We start from the raw sequence: 21,230 nt of genomic DNA, 5'->3' as shown, positions 1-21,230 counted from the left end.
CACCCAGGCACTAGACACGAAGTGACCAGAAACCACTGTGCCTGTGCTGCATGCTCTGTACTCAGGACCTCTCCTCTGCATGCTCGTTTTGCTTATGGAGAACCTGGTGCATTCCCTCTTCCACATCAAGAGGAGGGAAGTCTTGCTTCATACCTTATCAAGGGTGCCAGATCTACCAATTAGGAAAATACCTTGATGGCGCATTTCCACCATAATTAACAAAGGAGATTGCCAAGAATATTAACTGAAAAATGCAACAGAGCACAAGGTTGATTCCTCTGCATTTGGAACAGAAGAGGAAGCTGCAGACGGTGAGAGAAGACAGGAAGAGAGAAGAGAGCCAATGGGACAGAGGGCAGAGGCCAGTGCTTTTAAGAACAGCATTGTTTACAATCTGTGTAAAGATGCTGGTACCTTCTGAGGCATTACCCAAGTGCTTCTCATCTATCTTGTTCTCTCTACACCCAAAGTCAGTTACATGTGTCATTTTCATAGGTACATAGTACACAGACAGAACATAGGCTCAAACATCTGGGCCACAGAGCATGGAAGACAGAATCCTAGAACAGGATATATATATAGTGAACTGTCTCAGCAGGAGCAGCAACTGAGACCCAGAAGAGAACGTTCCCCCAGCCAGATAGGTAGACTTCAGATTTTCTCGATATATGGAAGGGAGATTTAGAGATAATCCCAATGGGTAAGAAGGCCCGTAGTCATCCAGTGACTATGCACATTTCAGAACGGAGACCAACGATCTCATGTCTTCTGTGCATTCTTGTGCACCACCATTGCTGCCTCTTGCATAGCCTCAAACCTTCACCATGCACGCCAAACACTATCCAAACACACCCAGGAGAGCACAGTTGCATTTTATGTAAATACTTGCTCGACTCTCTGTTTTGCTCACATATGTACTTGACTGGGTCTGATGTTGTTTCTGTTTATATCCGTACTGCCTGGCACCACGTAGATTAATAAGTAGATGTGATTAAGATCAACTGGAAGGAAGATGAACTCCTTTTTTTGATAGTATCATTGCTAAGTACAAGCCTTTTGAAAACCTCCAAAGTACCTTATTATCCACCATCTTAGTCTCAAGGCTCTCTGGAGGGAGATAGTAATAGAACCTGGCCACTTACTGGCTTCCAACCATGGACATGCTCCTTAGCCACCCTATTGCTCTCCCTGTCTATCTTGATAACCGCTCTGGCAAAATCAGATTGGATACTCAAAATACTCTATACCATTTACTATAAGGCCCTCCTAGCCTTGCCTGACTGTGGTCAGTATTCTTGCTTGCCCTGATGATGTGCAGAGATCCCACATGGAAAGAGAGTTGCGTTCTGACAGTCAATGTGACGGATGATCAGGTTCCAAGCTTTGCTCTTATTTTAAAAGTTAAATGTCCAGGTCCTTTACACAGAGAAGCGCTCCCTGGCTTGCACACAGTCCTCCTACAAGTCTGCTCAGATGGAACGGAACCCAAAACATATTTGGAAAGGATGAGTAACACAGCATAGAAGACAGGCAGTCTGCACATATCCCATCCTCTCTGACTCTTCCTGGCACCTGCTAAAAGCTCTGCAGAACCCTCTCACGATGAGGGACATCTTGTGTTAATTTCTCTGGTGAACTATTTCTGAAAATTATTTATCATCTCTCTTAACTGAAAATTCATCTTTCCTTTACTTTTTTGAATAAATCCAAACTATGGCTTCTGATTAAGACCCAGTGAGTTCACAGGAATAGAGTCACAAGCAAAAAACTGCATCTCATGCAGCTCGTCCTGGTGAATACAAGTTTGGGCATCATTTCTTAGATTGTTTTTCCCCTTTCCACCAGTTGTTAATTGCTGGTCTCACTAAGGTTGGCTGGGAGAACTCCCACAGTATCACTCTGCAAATCCTGCAGCTGAACGGACACGCTGCTCTGTGCTTCTATTTCAGAATGGGCGACGTATCAATCCCCCTTCTGTTGTTAGGGTCTTTCTTAGGGTTCAAAGCTGTAACAAGGCATTCAATTGAAAAGCTTTCAGTTTAGAAAACATTTGCAATTTTCAAAGAAGGTCACCTGCTCCATGGGGTTAACATGATCTGTGAATGTGGGAACTGCCAGGAATCAGATATCCTAATGAATTTTGTCTCGCTCACTGCGAGCGGAGAATTAACCAATTCTTTTAAATAATTCACAAATCTGAAATGAAAGAGGTAAGGTGAAAATTCTTGTTGTACTGCTCAAGAAAGAATGGGGATTGGAAGTAAGCATTTTATGTTTCCAATAAAACTACATTCTTCCACCTTCTGCAATTGAAGCAGTTTCAAATTTACTGGCAACTATAATTGTTTTATGCCATCCAACAAACATAACAGCACCTGGTTTAAATATTTAAAACAAATCCCATTTTAAATACTACCCAACTCTGGCAAGAAAACCAAATGCAAAGTTAGTTCATTGCTTAAAAATATCCACTAATGAAACCTAAATTCATAATATTTGACTTCCTCCAAAAAGCCCGAAGAATGTTCCTAAAATATAAGAATACATTTTCCGTAAAATATTATTTGCCAAAAATGAAATCAAGATGCCCACTAAGAGATGCTTCTTCATACCCTTGAGGCAATAAGGTGGCAAGAGAGACAGTGGGTTCCACTTGCTGAATATCTCTTGGGAACAGTTGCAAGTGCTGGTACCATCAACACATACGCATGTTCACAAACATTCATATATGCAACACTCACAAGAAATGACCTAGCAGCTTAAGTCTATAAAATGAAGCCTGTGGCTGCCTGAGTAAAACTTCTGTAGATATCCAACAAGAGGAGATGAGAGGGGAGAGGAGGAGAGAGGAAGGAAGGAAAAGAAACAAGAGAGGAGAGGAGGAAATGACTATGCATCCCAAGAAACAAACAAGAAACAAAAGGCACTAACACTGTTAGAAGCAAAAACAGCAAGAAAATAAATATATATCTTGGGGAAAATTCTGACACAGAACACCAAACGCCCATTCCTCATCTCTTCCTATATAAATCCCTACATGCAGGACCACCCCTCCCCACCACGGCACGGGGACTGCATTACAGTCTGGAGGCTCTCTCTTGTCCTCCGTGCTGTCTTTCAGATGGAATCCCATCAGGACTGTTTTTCTTAGAGAACCCAGAAGAACACCCAGGGACACAAAATGCCCTCAAGGAATGTAAGCTTTGATCATAAAACCAAAAATGATTGTTTTCCTTATTTACCCCTGAAGTCCCAAAGAATTAATTCTATTTCCTAGTACTGTTTCCCTTAAGCCTGTGACCATTATTCATTTTTTACAGTTAAAAGCATCAACTGTATGCTAATCTAACGTCTTCAGACCAGCTTATTTATTAGCCCAAGCAAACTTGTCCTGAGAAACTAGCACTCTGAACAGAACACTCAGCGTTTCCTGTTTGAAAGATGGAATCCTCTGCCTTCCAGCTTACCTGACATGCCTTTCTAGACTCCACCTCTGAAAGTGGAATTTTCCAGAGCTCAGTTTTGACAGTTTTCTTATATTCACCATCTTTTATGAGGCAAAGCGTTCTGCCAATAGCAAGATGTTATAAAACACACACACACACACACACACACACACACACACACACACACACACACTTCCTTTGCCTTTTCTTTCAATGGTGACTCTCATAGGCCCCAATGGGTTATTCAATTCATATCCCACTGATTAAACTTCAACCTTTACTTTCATAGGTTGAGTGACTCTCAACTATCTCTACTGCACCTATTGACGGCCCTTGACAACTGGCTCATTGTTCCACAACAACTACTGGGCAAGGTACCAAAAGTCACGAGAACTTGGAAGTAGTCTCTTCGGGTTTCATTTTCAGTGAGTCAAATTCCAGTGGTTTGACCCTTGGTGATCGGTGAACTCATCACAGACTAATCAAACCTTCCCACACACCATTATCATGGCTACTTTGGAAACTTCTACAGAGTGTGTGGAGAATATGGACTAGTTGCCAGATAAAATATAGAATTTGGCTTAAATAATGAAGACTTTGAGTATAAGTATATTCTATGTACTATATACCCCAGAGCCAGCTTTCTTACTCTTCCTTTCTGCTAAAACAGAAGTAACTAATAATACCAAATTTTACTATATAATCTTTGGGTTTTAGTTCAAACGGCAATATCTCCGAATGGGACCATCCTGTGAACCTCTGTACAATAGTAACGCATCCTTATTCCACTTCATTTCTCTTCATAGAATGTAGCATTACATGTCATATTATATGTCTGTTAGTCAGTTTATCTAGTCTTCTGGGCCAAGAAGGGAAACATATTTAAGAGCTGGTCTTTGCTTTGATCTGTGTTATGCTAAACATCGTCCCTGATGCTTAGAACACACCTGACAAATAGTTGAGGCATGAGCGAATGGATCTTCTCTTTTGCACCCCTTTCTAGGCTGTCAAATCCTCAAGAAGAGGGATGTCAGAACCATGTCTGTGCTGGCTCAGCACTCCTAAGCACACGGCCTAACTGTGCCCTGAAGACACTCCCTTGCTGCCTTCAAGTCACGTGGCTGAGCTTTCCTCCACAGAGGATCGTGTCTGGCTTTCAATGACAGCTCTCCTTCACTAATGTAGCCTGTTCAAAAGTTTCCCCTTGTTCATCTCTGAGCACACAAGTACTTGCTCGCTGCCTGGTTGTAAAATACCCACAGAAATCTAAGCAAACACTGCCTCCTGTGTGGACAGGTTGTTGGAGGGCTAGTACTCTCTGGCTCGGACTTGCCACGGTGCTCTTTATTCTTCTCTTCTTGGATGTTTGCCATATGATGCTTGTGGATGAGACATATGAGACTTCTTGGCTGCCTTAGGGTTCAAGTCAACCAAGTATAGAAATGAACAACGCAGACGGAGCAGAGTGCTCTGCAGGAAATGCCATCCCTCCTCCCACCTTGCTAGGGTCATCCCAATAGATCTCCTGAACAATAAATTCATGCCAGGGAAACAGAGTTTCCAGCACCTGATAAAAACCCAAGGAGGAGAAAAGAATGAGAAAGATAGAGTGAGAAAAGTGCCCAAACCCTTGTGGCTCTATGAATCTTTCTGGCAGACAACTAATCAATCTGGATTAGTGACCCCTAAGTCACCAAATACATTATTTATATCACATTGCATTTACTAATATTACCCATAAACGGATTAATTCTTTAAAAAAAACAACAACATTGCATGCTTCAAAACAACAAATTCTCATTCAAACAACAAATGAGAAGTGATCTCTTTGCGTCAGGGAAGGCTCATACACAATTCCTGACTCCAACGAGGCCCCCTGATACTTCACCATGCTGATCTTTGATTGATGGGGAAGTATGGGAAAAGTGGCCATCAGAAATGGTCCTTTTAATGGCATCTCCATCAAAGGGTCCTGTGGTGCTGGCTCCAGGCTCAGCTCACGGGGAGAACATCAATAGCAGATAGAGCTGCGGCCAAGCAGCAGGCGAACCTTCTACAGCACTGACTTGACGATGATTTCCCCACTTTAATTCACATGCTAGACTCCAGATCTGTGAGTACAAATTATAAACTTTCCTATTTTGAATGTTACACTAAAAGGGCACTCCTGGGCCTCTCATGGGACACGGGAACAAATGAATTGGAGAAACAAAAGGAAAACCCATTTTCTCTTCTTTCCCCTGTAATTAAATAATCGTAATAATTATGTAAGAAGTTAGCGATAGGGGAGGGGAAATACCTAAAACAGATCACCTGCTTGTCCACTTCAGAATCTGAAAATCAGGGAATGGGATCTCAAACCCTCCCTATGGGATATCAGCTGTCAGAGCTAAAGCCCACAGAGCAGTGAGCCTGTGTGTGGACAACGAACTGCTCACAGTGTGTGAGGGTGCAGCCACTTCTTTACAGCTACTCCTTCCTCCACTTTCCACACTGGGCGCTGTGCAAGCTCAGCCATTCTATTGCCTCACTTGTCTTTCTCAAGAGGAGACCCAGAAGTCTAGAGAAACTTCTAAGGAGATGACGATGGGGCACATGTGCTGAAGTTACATAAGAAGTCAGAATTCATCAGGTTTCAAACTCTGACTTCAGAGCAAGCCATGGTCTCTTAAAGAAGAGGGACTGGCTCCATTGCATGGCTGAAAAACCATCAGTTGGAAATGAATCACAAAGAGCTGAAAACCAGCAGGCATTTAGGCTGCAGTGTCTCCCCGAGTTGGGGCCTTTACATATTTTAGAATATTGATCATTACCGTTATTGCCGCTATTTTGGTGGTCACTCTACTGTGTCTGTCCCTGAAGAGTTCCCTGAAGAACACTGCAGAGAATAATTGTTGCTAGGTAATTGTCAAAGAAAGTCATGCAAATTATGAAATATTGATAGGCTGTCTTTACAAGTCAATGGTGCCAGACTGCTCCTGCTTTGCCAATGAAATGCAAGTTGTAGGGGTGTGTGGCCTTCACAGCTCTTGAAATGACCTAAAAATGGCACATTCATCAAAACCAGCCTCTAATGTAAGAAGTCCACCCAGCGGTCACAATTTATTCAGCTTGAAATAATTGACTTTTCTGCCTTTTCAGTGTTATGAACATTGTGATTTAATATCACAGCACAGTATTATATTTGTGGATGAAGCAGAGAAAAGAAAATATTAAGTTGACTTTTTAAAAGAACATTTACCAGAGTTAAAACAGGTTCATCCAAAAGAGAAAAAGAAATTTATAGTTTTCTTATCTCACCCCCAAGTTACAAAGTGCATCCTGCATAAAATTCTTAAGCTAGGAAGGAAGTATCCTTGCAACTTGTTTGGGAAAATATTAAAATATTCAAAATACACGCACGAATGAGTGAGAATGATAACTAATAAAACAGTAACAACTATGGCGAAGATCAGCTGATTCTTTGTTCATCTAGTAACATTTAACAGTGATATTGAGCTTAACAATCTAAGACGGTACTGGAATAAATAAAATTAATCAACATAAAAGCCAGAGTCAAAAAAACAAACAAATGAAAAACAGCCAGTGTCAATATTGTTGTCGGCAGGTAGAATTTCATAATCTCAAAATCTGGGACAAGTGTCATGATTAATGGCTTCCCTACTTACACACGCCCATCTGAGGCTGGATGCGGCAGCATGGTGTAGCTGCTGGACAGGAACGAGCATCACTAAACTCAAAGACAGTGACCCCAATACTTACATGGATTCTCACTATCAAAACAACAACAACAACAAAAATCCATTTATAGCACTAAGGCAAGGTGAATAAGACAGACATAACTCCTCTCTTCCTGGCAGTGGAATTTTGCCCCTCTCATTTTTACTTCTGGGTGCTTCTCTGTTACTGGTAGGACCTAGTGGGGAATGCTGTGTCTGAGGATTGCCTGTGCTGACTTGACTCTGATTCTCTGAATAGGGCCTTGATTAAGCAGAAATGGTATTTTATAAGCTTTGCCCTCATCGGTGATGGACTTGATGCATTGGAGCAGCAAACTTCATCTACACTGCATTTTCTACAGTGACCAAAGATACCCAATGACAACCTCACATGGTTTGGGGGAGCTGAGCTTGACCCATTCACTCTAGCTTTGGCTCTAGCAAAAACTGGTAAAATCTAGATAATTCTGTGTGTCATTTCCCACATACAAATTAGATATTCAACTTCTCCAGAGAATATCCTCCTCCCTAAAACCTTTATGATGACTAAAAAGTGAAGAAATATATAAAAAAATAGATGGCAACACTTTATCAACATACTAACTCTACTTATTAAGTAAATAAATGCCCTTATTCTGTATGTTCAAGGTGAAGAGTTAGGTTATGTGCAAGATCGTTTTAAAGTGAATCTGTCATGAATTCTACTTTAGTCAGTTTACAAGCTTTTATTGGTTTTCTTGGTTTTTTTTTTGAGGGGGGGTGTTATTTTCTTTAATTTTGGTCTGCTGTTGCTTTCTTTTCTTTATTCTTTTAATTATGGTTCTGGGATTGAACAAGGGGCCTCATCTACACTAGGCAAGCAATCTACCATTGATTTATACTCCCAACACAATTAACACTATTTTTCAGATTCTACTTGTTTTATGCCCCGGGGGTGGTGGTGGGGAACTTAGCTAATATCAAAGAAATTTAAGCAGAGTCCCTTCTTTCTAGAACACCTTTTAGAATACACACCCCCTGAGGTCCCAGGAACTCTGAATCTCCTCTTCCATTCACTAGTCCTTAAGCTCACGGGAAAGAAGCAGAACGAGGACAGAGATAATCAGCAAAGTAGATGTACACTCTAGGACTTAAGGAACTTACTGCCAAACGTCTTAGAGACCATCTACAGAGAACGGCCCTACAGTTCCGGGTTATTTCTGACCACATTCCTTCTGCCCCAGGACTCCAGCTTGGGAACCTTGAATAGTGTCTGGTGTTCATGGCAAGCCTTACGTGAAGAACCTTTAGACTCTTCCTGTGAATGAGGCATTATACTGTCTCTACCCGTGCTCTCATTTCAATATTCATGTAGTAGGTTCCTTTCAGTGTTTCTAGTATGCTTACAAGAAAATTAAGTTTACAGAAGCAGCTCATTTACTCACCCAGCTACTATTTAATTTGAACACAGGTCTGTCTGGCTCCAGAGGCAGTTTTGCCCATTAGATTATATCAATTTTGAGTTTCGGAAATGTTGGTATTTTATTTCTGGTCTCCAGATAATTCCTTAAAAATTTTTCCATCTACTGCTCTAATTGTACAAAGATTTGCGTTTTCTCACAGTCGAGTCTTAAGGGAAGAGGAGGAAAGAAAGCAGAGTTCTATAGAACCCAGCAGCCTGCCTGCAGCCGGTGAAGGCAGCTGCATCCACTTTAGGTAGAATTGCATGGCCTAGTTGATGGCGGGAGAGGAAGCAGCAAGTTACCATTTGGCAGTTCAGTCTCTACAGTTTACTAGGGAAACAGCATTTGCTTCCCATTACCTTAATCAAGAGCGATGGGAAAAAGATTGTTTTCCCTGGTGTGTGTGTGTGTGTGTGTTTATATCGAAGGAACAGTGCGTTCTCACTTCATCCGAAGAACGGATTTTTGTCACGCCATCACACAGCAAGATTCCAAAACGTCACAGAGCTTAGCTGGTACACCTAGGAGAGCTTTTCCTTTCAAAATGAAACCAGCTACCATTGAGAAACTCATGTCCACGCTCATAGTCTTGGGCAACGTTGAAGGACTTAACAGTCAATCAAGGCAGCACTGAGAACAGGCTACCTAGTGCGTGCAAATACCTTGCCCTAAGATCTTCATTTACTCCCTTTGTGATTCTGTGTCTTTAACAAAGAAAATGTGATATTTTTCTTCCAGTAAGGTCACCCGAGACTGACAAAGGGCAGATGGAAGAAAGGAGTGGGCTGACCTTTTCCAGCAGAGAGGTCTAAGACACAAGGGCTTCCTCTTTAACAAAAACACACCGGAGCTTGGAAGGTGCACAGTTTTTACGTTATCTCTTGGATACAAACTCTCCCTCTCTTTGAACTCACACTCACAGATGCTTGAGGTAGCACCAAGTCATCCTGGTTAAAAGTGGACTTGGCCAGTAACACCATGCCTTTGGCCAAAACCCTGGGTGAGTCATGGGATGATTTTTGGCCGGGACATGCACAATATTGGTATTGCAGGCAGCTCCAGAGAGGTATGCCAGGCCTCTCCAGGCTCAGTTTATATTTGCATGTGAACAGCTTGCTGGCCATTTTTTGAAGGCAGATGCATCGGAGACCTGATGGAGGGGTATCCAGACCTAAATATGTGAGCTACACACCCTACAGCTTATCAGTTTGTAGGATAAAAATAAAGTCATCTCTGGACACATCTTCAGGAAGATGAGCACAAATGTATTTTATGAAAAATGGGACATTTAAGGCATCACCAGCCATGCCAAAAATAAAGAAACAAGTCTATAAATATTGCTGCATAGATTGCCAACAAAAGATAATATGCAGCTGCTTGACACTCAAAAAACTCTTCAGAGGTCTCTCCTTTTTTACTTTATTTTATTTATTTAGTAAATTTTTAAACTATGTCTTGGCAGGGGCAGGAAGGGGAACCTTTGATAAAGAAAAATTCACCAAAATACCAAAGTGAGGCTAGGGAATCATCAGTTCACATTTAAGGTCACAGTGAAGAACTGTAACAGAGTTTCCAGGATGGACAAAATAGAAAGTATTCTGAGCAATTAACGATAGGATTTCTAATGTTAAGGTGAGCCCTCCATCACAGCATACCAAATCGTTCAGTTTGCCTATCCTTTCCGGATAATCAACTGGAGATCAAAATGGGAAAAAATGAAGAAGAGAAGAAGAAAGAGGAGAGGAATTCTTATTCAGGAAGTGGGAGATGAAAAACAAAGAATGATAGCATTATATGGGTAAGGAAAATGGAAGAAAAGTCCTGAACCATTATTAGTATCGATCTTTTTAATATAATGTCACTGAAAAGACTTCAGTAAGTATGTTAAGTATATTACCTTACTTAATTTTCACTAGGGTGATACTATCTTATTCTGGATAAATAAATGAATACTGTGTGAGGTTAAGTCATCATTTTAATATTACAGACATTTAGTCTCACATTTGAGGAATTTAAAAGGTATCTATATATTGACCTATGATAGACTGCTAGTGTATAGCTCCTGTTTTATTAAATGAGTAGTTTTGTTCAATCCAATATTCCAATATATGACTATGTTTTTCATCTTTGCAGTGTGCATCACAAAGCTTGAACAATTCACACAATATTATTAAATGTAAAGTGTGTTTTCTCTCTTAGGAAGGTCTCTGCAGCAGTAACTTCACGTGGACTCTGAGATGAGGCTCAGCGGCAGAGGACCTGCCTAGCATGCAGGGACTACAGGTTCAAGCCCCAGTCCTGACAGCAGGGGAAGAGAGAAGCGAAGGACAGTGAGTGATAAGATTGCTCTATTTACACAACTGAGGGATTTCATGGTCTCTTACTATTTTATTTTAGACAATTTAAAGTGAAAAATCTTTCAAAGATATGGCGCTTTCTTAAGGCCATTTGCAAAGGGCTAAGATCTAAATTATCCTGAAGACTAATTGTCCTTCTATGATCTTCAATAAACACCTTTGGACACTTCTCATTTTGAAGAGAACGGTTACAAAATGCCCTGAGAAGTCCATGGTACTTCTTACACGCTGTCCTAGAAAATGCCTTGGCAAATCCAGCCCTCCTCACATTTGTCTAGAAAATTCAATATCCTAGTGAGGAGACTTGCAGAAAAGACTGGGGTCGGGGCCGAGGCTGCTGGGATGCCCCTGGAGTTTTCTCTTTGAATCCTCAGCGTTCTTGCTGTGAGTGCTCCTAGGGCAGCTGCTGGCTCCTGGGGACTCTGATGCAGCAGCCAGAGTCCCATGCTAAACTTACCATTTTCTGGCTGGTCCTTAATGTCAGCATCACTTGGCTGGCTGGGACTTTCAGATTGACTTGAATCTGAAAAACATAAAAAATACAGCCAAAATTACAGGATCTGTGAGAGAAAGTGGATCAGAGGTGCCAGACTTTCTCAAAAGGTTCGGCCTAGAACCCAAGAGTGAGGATGTCAGGAAAATGACGTGATGAATGAAAAGACGGTAAAGGAAAAGCGGGAGGGGGCAGGTGCATGAGCCTTTAGCGCAAACACCCAGTTTGCCGATGCGTCCTGTAGTTCCTCTGTGCTAGATCAGTAACTGAAGCTTTTCAGAACCATTCTCCAAAGGAAAGGTGGTCCCCAACTCACTTCCTCATTACTTATATACTGGCATCTGGTAATGGCTTCATCCTCCATCACACACCTCTGAAGCTTGATTCTGACCATAATAAAGGGCATACTTTGAAGCTGGTACTGAAAAGTCCAGACAGCAGCACAGACTACAGACTCACGCCACTCAATCCCAAAGTTCTAGCTCATGTGCTAAAGTAACCAGTGCCCAGACAAGGCTTCCTGAGGCTCAAGCTTCCCTGCAGCACAAATGCTTTCCTGAAGTGGTAGGTATCAACCTGGGAACCTCAGAAGGGTTTGTTAATAAAGGCAGGATCTGCTAAACCTTTGCAAAATTTAATTATTTCTTCTTTTAAAATATCATAATTTTTGAACTTAAAGTTTTTTTTCCATTAAGTTAACTTCTAAGTAAGATAGCTTAAAATAACTTTTTTTTTCCAGAATGAGACAAAATGAACTTTCAAAAGAACTCCACAGAATTAGAAGCAAGTGTAGTTAGTGATATGTTTGGGAGAAAAGAGGGAAACCGAGGGGCACATCTCAAAGGGAATAAAGCATTTTCAGACATGTAGGCCAACAGACACAAATAATTATTTGAAGTAAATATATTAAAAACCTCTATATCTGAGGAAAGGACGGATTCTAACTTTACCTGATGCCACAGCTTTACAATCAGTTATTTTTAATCTGACTGTGCTTCAGCAAGAAGCCAATACTCAGTCAAGAGTTACAGCATGTAACCATGGCCAAACCGGAAGTGTCATGACATTGGGACCTAGCCACAGCATCCCTTCTCTTTCCTGGAGAAACTATATCAAGAAGTGGGACTCCCAGGGACTTTTCACCTAGAAATGCTAACCTGTGGTGTTGAAGGGTTCCCCACTTTCAGATAGTAAGTATCTTCATTGTAAGAGAGCACCAGAAGGGCTATGTCTACTTTAGGATTCTCAGACAATACTAACCTGGTAAATACAACAAAAAATTCTGTTGGGTCCAAAAATGAAAAGAAGAGAAGTGATAAAAAGGTTGATTTAAAAACTTAAATCTAGCTTAAGAGCTTTTATATATCATAACAATTGCCATTTGTCATTTGTTACGATAGACAAAACCAGAAATCATAATGTATCAAAAGCCAGTAGAGGAAGCCTTTCAGAGTAAATTGCAAAGGCAGATGTCAAGCCCGTCCCTAAAGTTGGAAATTCAAGTAAACTTATAGTGAGATCACATTTGAAATCCTCATGACAGAAACTAGTATTATAATAGACAATGTAAAAGATAGCTAATTACTCTTTTCTTTTTCTAAGATCCTATATTTTTTTCATTAAAAATTAAAAGGTAAACATTTAAAAACTATTCAAATGTATTTCAAATGAGTCATACCATCATTGCTATTATTTTAGAAAAATCTCAAACCATCAATTACATAAAATTAAAGCAAAGTATCTAAATTTATTTTAGGGAAATTCCTTTTGATCATACACAAAACAAACAGATACAATTTTTACCAAACATGGCATTTTCATTAAAATCATACAAAAAAATATAATCCTCTTCTTGATAGCTTAGCTTAAGTTGTGCTTGTAGCTGTGATATCTTCATAACTAAAAGATTCTCCACAAATCAGTGGAAAACATCTTTTCTGTCAATTAATTTAGATGCACAATAGACAAAGGGACTAAACTATTTATTTATATTAAAGAAAATAGGGATAATGAGCCCCAAACTTTTTTAATCTGATAGTAAATATCTTTATGTTCACTTTTTGTTTAAAACATGTGTTCCCTCACCCCACCTTTAGAGAAACAGTAAACATGAGAAATACAAGCTGAATAGGAGGTATGTTCGAAGCTAGTTTAAAATTCCAAGCCACAGAAAAGCAAGCAGATGAGCGTCAAAGTTGGGCACGGAAATGCTCAGGCTCCCTCTACAAGGGTCCAGCACTGCCCTGAATACTGAGACACAAACACGGGAAGAAGCGGCTAGCCAAACTGGGATCGAGCGTGAATTCTCAGTTTTATTCAAAACCCGGAGAACGTACCACCCGAGGCTGTCAAGCTAAACTATTCTATCCCAGGAAGGCTCAAGCAGAGCCAAGGCTCCACATGAAAACCCGGGTGCCCTAAATCTTTCGATAATTATTCTCTACCCGTCCTGGTGCAGTTCCACGAGGAGGAGACACAGCCCCTTTCTCCAACGTAAAAGGTCACAGATGCTGTTAAGTACAGAGCCAACCTTAGGACCAGAATTACAAATTAATTTCTACCCACACACAATGGATACAAATGAAAGACCTCTTAAGCATTTGCGTTGAAATGATACCAAAATACTTATTTTACTTTTCTCTTTTATATACTTTTTAGAGAAGTGAGAACAAACTTTATGTCTTTCTGTTTGGGGCACTTATTGTGTGGTGGCTTGATTTCTGATGACTTGAAATAGTTAGAACCCCTCAAAACAAATTTACTTGCACAGAGTGGGATGGTTCGTTCACACAGGGAGCCCCCCAATCCTCATGCACCAGATCGGTGACTTTCCTTAATGGTTCCTTGGTTAAAAGCCAAAGGATTTGCATTTTACAATGAGTATTACTTAAATTTTACAATGAATATTACTTAAAAGGTATCTAATGATGGTGTTGGAACACTGTTGCAGGAGAGTAGGAGTTACCTATTTCTCTCCATAGCTGCGGATCTGTTTGTTTTTCTTGTTTGTTTAATGAACCTTAAACATCAATCTAACCTTGAAAAGTGATACTACCTTTGGTTTTAAACAATTTATGAGCATACATTTAAGACTATAATAGACAGGGTTTGCATATTGAAAGCTAGGTTAAGCCCTCTTAAGTGAACTGGTAGCCATCTTTCTGTGGGTTTTTATGGCTTCCACAGCTATATTGCTGCAGTACTCAAAGGTAGTCCACTATCAATATAATTGGCAGAGAAAGAATAAAATAAGTCCTAATGTCGACATATTGATCTCTGCTCCTATAACTTGTCTTGAGTTTGTAACTTATATCCATATCCAATCCCTGCAAACTTAAGTCCCATCCCTTAGCGGAATGCAATGGAAGACAAAAACGTTACTGTGTAAAGTGAAGAGGGAAGAATGTAGATGTCACGTCCCTATATTTTATATTAATTTAACTTCTTGAAAAGGTGGCATATTGCCAGGCTTCCCTGTCCTTGACCTAGAATAAGTCCCTGTCCCTCTGATCCGTCTTTCACTGTGCACACATCTCTCTTGGTACAGCTGATGGAAACTGTGGTGGAGACTCAAGCTCCTGCCGAGAGTCACTTCCTCTCCTGTCTCCAGGCCCTTTGATGGGCTGCCTGGCCCAGGGCACAGAGTTCAGTGACTGCTCAAGATATGAACTCCCAGCTCTTGTTCCGCTCCTTAAGACAGGGCAGCTGCCAGTGACAGCATGTCTCCGAAAAGTATATGGTCATCCATAAAGGGAGTAGGACTTAGGAACTGAAAACAAAGGGAAGGAAAGTCATTGTCTCTACTGTGTATCCCCCTTTCTGGGGGCTGGTAAGGGGAGGCGAGGCACACCCCTCTGACATGGGGTTCTCTGGAAACTGCATAATGGAAGTAGGCTGGAGACAAGCACCTTGGTGACCTGCCAGCACAGAACACAGGCTGAGCTGGGGACACCGACCAACACCCAGAAGGCCCTAAGTGTACACAGGCTATAAAAGCTCACCACTGGTAGGAACATTTCACATACTCAGATGTCCAAGGGGGAAAGGCTGTGTGTTCTCCTATGGCCGCAGAGTACCTTGCAGGCCTTCAGATTGCAACCGAGAACTAAGCACAGCAGAGCAGGCCTCCCTTCCCTAAGTGTCCCAGCAGAATTCCCACGCAGCCAGGGCAACATTCACACAAGCCTATGAACCACGAAAGCACAAATCTTGGTCTTTAGAGAAACAATTCAGTCTAAGTTTCATGCTATCAACACACACGATGATTTGCCTAAGGCTGAGCCTTCAAAGCTTTTGCTAGAATTTGTTCTCTAGTTCTTAATCTCCCAAACTGAAAGACAGTAAGAAGATACTAGAAGGCATCCATACACACACAAAAACATGAGCCAGTCCAGTGCAAGAAGGTAAAACTTTTGTACCAAAGAATCAGAGTTCTCTATCACCTAAATAAACGAGACTCAATGAGAAGATTGGACACTGTCCTGAAAACAAGTGAAGGGCTGAGGGAATTCCAGGGTGAAAGAAAGGAGGAGAGAGCTGGCTTGGACTGTAATCAACAAAGGCTTTCTGCAATTGTAGCTAATAACAACTTTAGAACTTAGGGAAGTTTCTGTCTTTATGGGGTGAGAAGGTGACTCCTTTGTAATAGAGTTGGGTTAAATAATTCACCTTCTATATCTGCATAGTTAGAATAGGAAAAAATACCTGTCTCTAACAGTAAAGGGTCAACATCACTTTTGTGCTTTGATCTATTCCCACATACGTACAGTAAGGGAAGCTAGAAGATGAAATGGTTATGACAGTCACAATTTGCTAACTGGCTCTCACAGTTGCTGTTATTAAAGAAATCATTGTTGTAATGCTATATTCAGAAACAGTGTCAGAGTCAGGCGGTAGTGGTGCATGCCTTTAGTTCCAGCACACTTGGGAGGCAGAGGCAGGTGGATCTCAGTGAGTTTGAGGCCAGCCTGAGCTACAGAGCAAGCACCAGGACAGGCTTCAAAGCTACACAAGTAAACTCTGTCTTGGAAAACCAGAGAGAGACAGAGGAGAAATGCCCCTCAACTGAAGAATGGATAAAGAAAGTGTGGTACAATCACACAATGGAGTACTACACAGCAGAAAAGAATACTGACATCTTGAAATTTGTAGGCAATGGACAGATCTAGAAAACATCATATTGAATGAGATAACCAGACCCATAAAGGCATATATAGTCTATACTCACTCATAAGTGGCTTTTAGACATAAAGCAAAGAAAACCAGCCTACAGTTCACAATCCCAGCGAACCTAGACGACAATGAGGACCCTCAGAGAGGCATACATGGATCTAATCTATGGGAAGTAGAAAAAGACAAGATCTCCTGAGTAAATTGGGAGCGTGAGGATCATGAGAGAGGGTTGAAGGGGAGCGGAGAGGTAGGGAGTGGGGTGGAGAAAAATATATAGCTCAATAAAAACAATAAAATAGAAATACTGCCTGTTTTTTTTTAAAATAGAATTAAGATCTTAAAAACAAAAGAACTATTTGTGAAAACATGAGAATATAAAGTGTGGCTGCCCGGGTCATGCAGAGACACTCACGGCTTAGAGCGAAGCATCGAAGAATGCCACACAGTCAGCTAAGCAGAATGGTCTGGTGAAGGACGAACAATTTTGTAACATTATCGCTAAGTCTGAACCACAGAAAACACAGAAAAATGACTAGCACTCCTAGAGAATGTACAGAATCCTTCATGCACAACAAATAACCAAAGCGATATTTCAGGTCAATTCATGTACACAACCGTGACTCACCTAATGAAAAATTAACGTGCAATGACCTAGTTCTTAAAATAGATAAATGGCGGGGTAAATCATGGCATGTGCGTCTTCTTAAGCACTAGAATGGAAACACTTCACGATTCTTTGAATAGGAAGTATTATCTTTACACTAAGACACAGAATCTGGTCTCTATAATTTTTCCTAGTGGGCCAGAACTACGTGTTTTGTGCTAAGTGAATTGATTACATAATGGGGAGGTGAGGCGGGGAGAGCCCGCTCCAGAAGGGCCTGGCTAGTTTGCACATGTTGTAGTCAATGGAGAGAGAGCAAAGGCTGTGTTTGTGCAGCAACTACTTGGAAGGGGTCCACCAGACCACCCCGGGGCTGCCAGCTGCTCTGGAGATCCGCTCTTGAGCCACACCCGTGACTGGCATTTTCAAAGACCATATGAGACTGCTGTGTAATCTGGCTTATTTTCTTCCCCCAAACTTCTTTTTGTGATAGTTTTCTGAATAAGAAACTTGTGAAGCATTAACTTTACAGGAATTAGACTTTGGGCATTAATGCTGGTATTGGAAGCCCATCTGTTGAGCCAGGGTTGTGTGTGATGACGCGGCTGTTGAGGGTGAGTAGTGCGTAACTATCTCATCACTTACTCTCAAGGTGCTAAATTCCATGTGCCTGCGGAGGCTGGGGAATGATGCAGTTTTAACATGTTGAGAAAAAATTAAATGGAGTAACTCCTGTGAACTGACAGTTAGGGTGAGTCATGTCTTAGCTTTAAAAGCCATGAATTCATTCACTCTAGAAGCAATAACAATAAAACTCACTAAGGTGTCAGTCTTCATAACAGGTGGGCTTCAAGGAATCTTTTCCTGTGAAATCAGTGATAGGAAGCTAGTGATCAGAAAAGACAGAAGGAATTTCTCAAATTTCCTTTGACAAGGATTTATTCCTAAAAATCACTATAATATTTACCCAAATACTTGAATCATATTTTTCCCACGAGAGGAGCATACTGACATGCAATGGTGACCTGTGGTTTAATTCAGAATTCCCATCACTGAGTCAACTTGGCCACCCACTCCTCCCAAGTAAACAAAGGTCTATGTAAAAAGTGTCATTATAAAACTATTGCGAATCAGAATTGTAATCAACTCTGCCTGTTGCTCATTATATAGTATGTTCGCAAAGTTGTCTATATACTTGAAAACAAAGCAAACCATCATCTCTGTTCTCTAAAGCAGAAAGGGTTCCCATGTACGACCGTGTCCTAAAAATAAACCCATCCAGTGAGTGCTGTGCACAGACAAATTGAAATCTTATGTGTCATTATTCATACATGTAATGTTTGTGAATCATCTTAGGACCAAAGAATTCTCTGCAGAGGGCATGCTGTTCAAGTGTGGGAGCAAGACAGTTCTTGCATTTGTACTTCACTATTGAAGAGAGGATCTTACAACCATCTCAGCTACAGAACTTAACTTCCTGTATCTTAATTTCCTCATCTATAAAACAGGTTCATTACTAGTCATCTAACTCAATAGGACTGTGGCATAGATTAAGCAATATAGCACACTCCCCCCCCACACACACACATACAACTTTTTTTTTCTTTTGAAATTTATAGATCACAAGCAACAACGTATTTCAGCCATCCAGGTCTTCTCATTCAAGCAACTTTTTCACTTTTAAAAAGTCAACCCCACTTACACATGATGTGGTTCTGGTATAACAGCGTTATAAACCTGGTCCTAAAGAAAGTGTCTCCACTCCCCCCTGGTGGGGGTTGTCCTCAATGATGGAAGTGTCAGGCTCACCTTGCGGGCACTTACTTCAGACACACTCTTGTGTGCAAAGTCTGTTTTCATGCAACATTTTGTCTGAGCCTGTAAGTAGTCACTGTGGTAGCTATGGAAGTCTGTGTAACAAGATGCAAGCAAATGACTTCCCATGAGCCTTTGCAGCAAACTGTACCAAGGGGGAGAAATCTTTATTACCTTACCAGCCAGAAGTTTCCTCAAAAGTTAAGAACCCTGAGCTAGATCATGTTACTGAGTTTCAGGGGCTCGGGAATGCACTCCCAGCTTGTGGCCTTTGTATTCTGAGCCAACCTGGTGCGGTAATTCTGTCTGTCAGACAGTGAGGTCTGGGTGCTCAGGCCATGTGAAGACCAGTGGTATCCATCAGCCCATGGAATAATCTGTCAGTGGCAAAACCCCAAACCTCTGCATTGTAAGAAGGCCAGCCAATGGAGGCCACCACAAAACCTTGGGAACTTAAACAAAACAAAACGACAGCTTTAACCATTTGCCCGTCTTTGAGAAACCTTTTCTACTTTCGCTGGACAGATTCCTGACATGAGGGTGAACCTGAGCTACACACAGAGCGAACTGTGGGACTAACAATGTCCAGCCTAATTTTCAAAATCAGGGAGCTGCTCAAACAAAATAACAGAAATGATTCCTTCTGTATTCTACGGCTTAGACTGCAGCCTTTTTTCCCCCCTTTTACTTCTAACTTAGCCATTCTTCAAAATAGCTATACGAGAAGAGGTACGCAGTATTTTCCTTTGCTTTTTATTCCCCCCCCCTCCTCTGGTTTTCAGGGTTTAAAACTCTTTGTGAAGGAACTGGACTGGTGTGCAGCTTGTCCTGGTAGACAAAATAAACCCGTCAGGACTCTGCTTGTTTGTATTCTCCTCAGTGGCAACGTATGCATCAGCAGCTAAAAACAAAGAAACTTTTTAGCTGCTCAGAAGATGCAGAGGCTTCCCAAACAAGGGAGGGGAGGGGTAGGGGAGAGGAGGGTGGGGGTGGGGCGTCCAGAAAAGTCTGACAGTCCATTCAATATAGGGATGATGGCTATAATGCACCCAGGTCCCCTCGCTGATTAAATATGCATTGGCACAGTTTTGATCGATGCAAGCCATGGCTCAGATGACACACCTGCAAAATCTTGAGCACAGAGCTCCCAGGAAGAGGGAAAATACAGTCTTGTCTCCTTATCTTTGTTTTCAAAGGCTCTCAATTTCTGTGCTTAGATATCTAATTTAATTCTCTCACCCCTCAGCAAACTGGATTAGGGAAGTCAATACTGCCTTTGTGCATGGCAGGAAAACACGGCTTTCCTCTTATTCAATTTAGCTATGACCTTTAGACAAAGATAATGACAACTGTCTAAAAGTCCAGTTAAGGTTTGAAGAAGAGGGTTCTGCCCCCAGGGTAGGGCTCCCTAAGAATTTGGGGAGACCAGATAGCAGGGGTTACTGTGGCATTTTCTCTCCTAACAAGGAATAATGAAGGAAGGGGCGCTGAGAAGTAATGAACAGAGTCAAGCCGAAAGCATGGCAGGCAGGGCTGAGACACCTCATCTTAAGTCTCTGACAAGCTGTGAGTGAGAAGGGAGGGGCAGTGGTGTCTGAAGCGCACCGACTCTTAATGAGCAGACTGCTGATTCTGCAGTTGGGAGAATCACAGAGGTTCCGTCTCCCTAGGTGGAGGAGTTCCCACACTGCTAGGGATGGAAGCAGAGGTTGAGGCAAGCCGAAGATCTGCAGGGTAACCATGCTCACACCATTGCTCCTTGCTAAAGGAGAAAAGGGAATGGACCGTCTTTCTGAAACGACCCTGGCTCCTTTTCGCTGGTCTTTGGGTCTGGTCATTCCGTCCAGCCGTCTGTGAATTCGGCACCTACTACACAGCTTCCACTTTCTATCCCATGGGACAGATGGTGAGAAAAAGTAAAGAATCACCCCTGAAGCTCTGAGTCAGCCAGGACAATGGAGCAAAACAGATTCTGTTAACTTCGCAATGGAATCCTGGCTCCTGGTGCTTGAGGCAGAGGAGGGACTGTGTATGTTTACAGCTGTGTTTCCTTCTTTCCTGATGTGGCACTCTGGGCAACTAACCGTACCTTAGTAATGTTATTTACAGGAGTCTGGATCCTGACTATCAGGTCATGGCTGAGGTGACCATTTTTAGTGAAACAGAGAGGGGGTTAGGCAAA

General features: G+C 41.6%; 1 protein-coding gene across 4 annotated transcripts in view; it reads right to left on the bottom strand.

The window, feature by feature from the left end:
* Nfia (nuclear factor I A) overlaps positions 1-21,230 on the bottom strand; it is a 335,086-nt gene that overhangs the window by 141,796 nt on the left and 172,060 nt on the right. For all 4 annotated transcript variants that reach the window (XM_075946348.1, XM_075946347.1, XM_075946349.1 and 1 more), the window contains one exon: positions 11,422-11,487. In XM_075946348.1, coding sequence (XP_075802463.1) covers positions 11,422-11,487 — 66 coding nt within the window. The remainder of the gene's footprint in view (positions 1-11,421; positions 11,488-21,230) is intronic.

Source organism: Microtus pennsylvanicus, chromosome 13, assembly GCF_037038515.1.
Source record: "Microtus pennsylvanicus isolate mMicPen1 chromosome 13, mMicPen1.hap1, whole genome shotgun sequence".
Lineage (NCBI taxonomy): Eukaryota > Metazoa > Chordata > Mammalia > Rodentia > Cricetidae > Microtus > Microtus pennsylvanicus.
The sequence above is the reverse complement of the archived record's forward strand: the minus strand, read 5'-3'. Positions and strand labels throughout refer to the sequence as shown.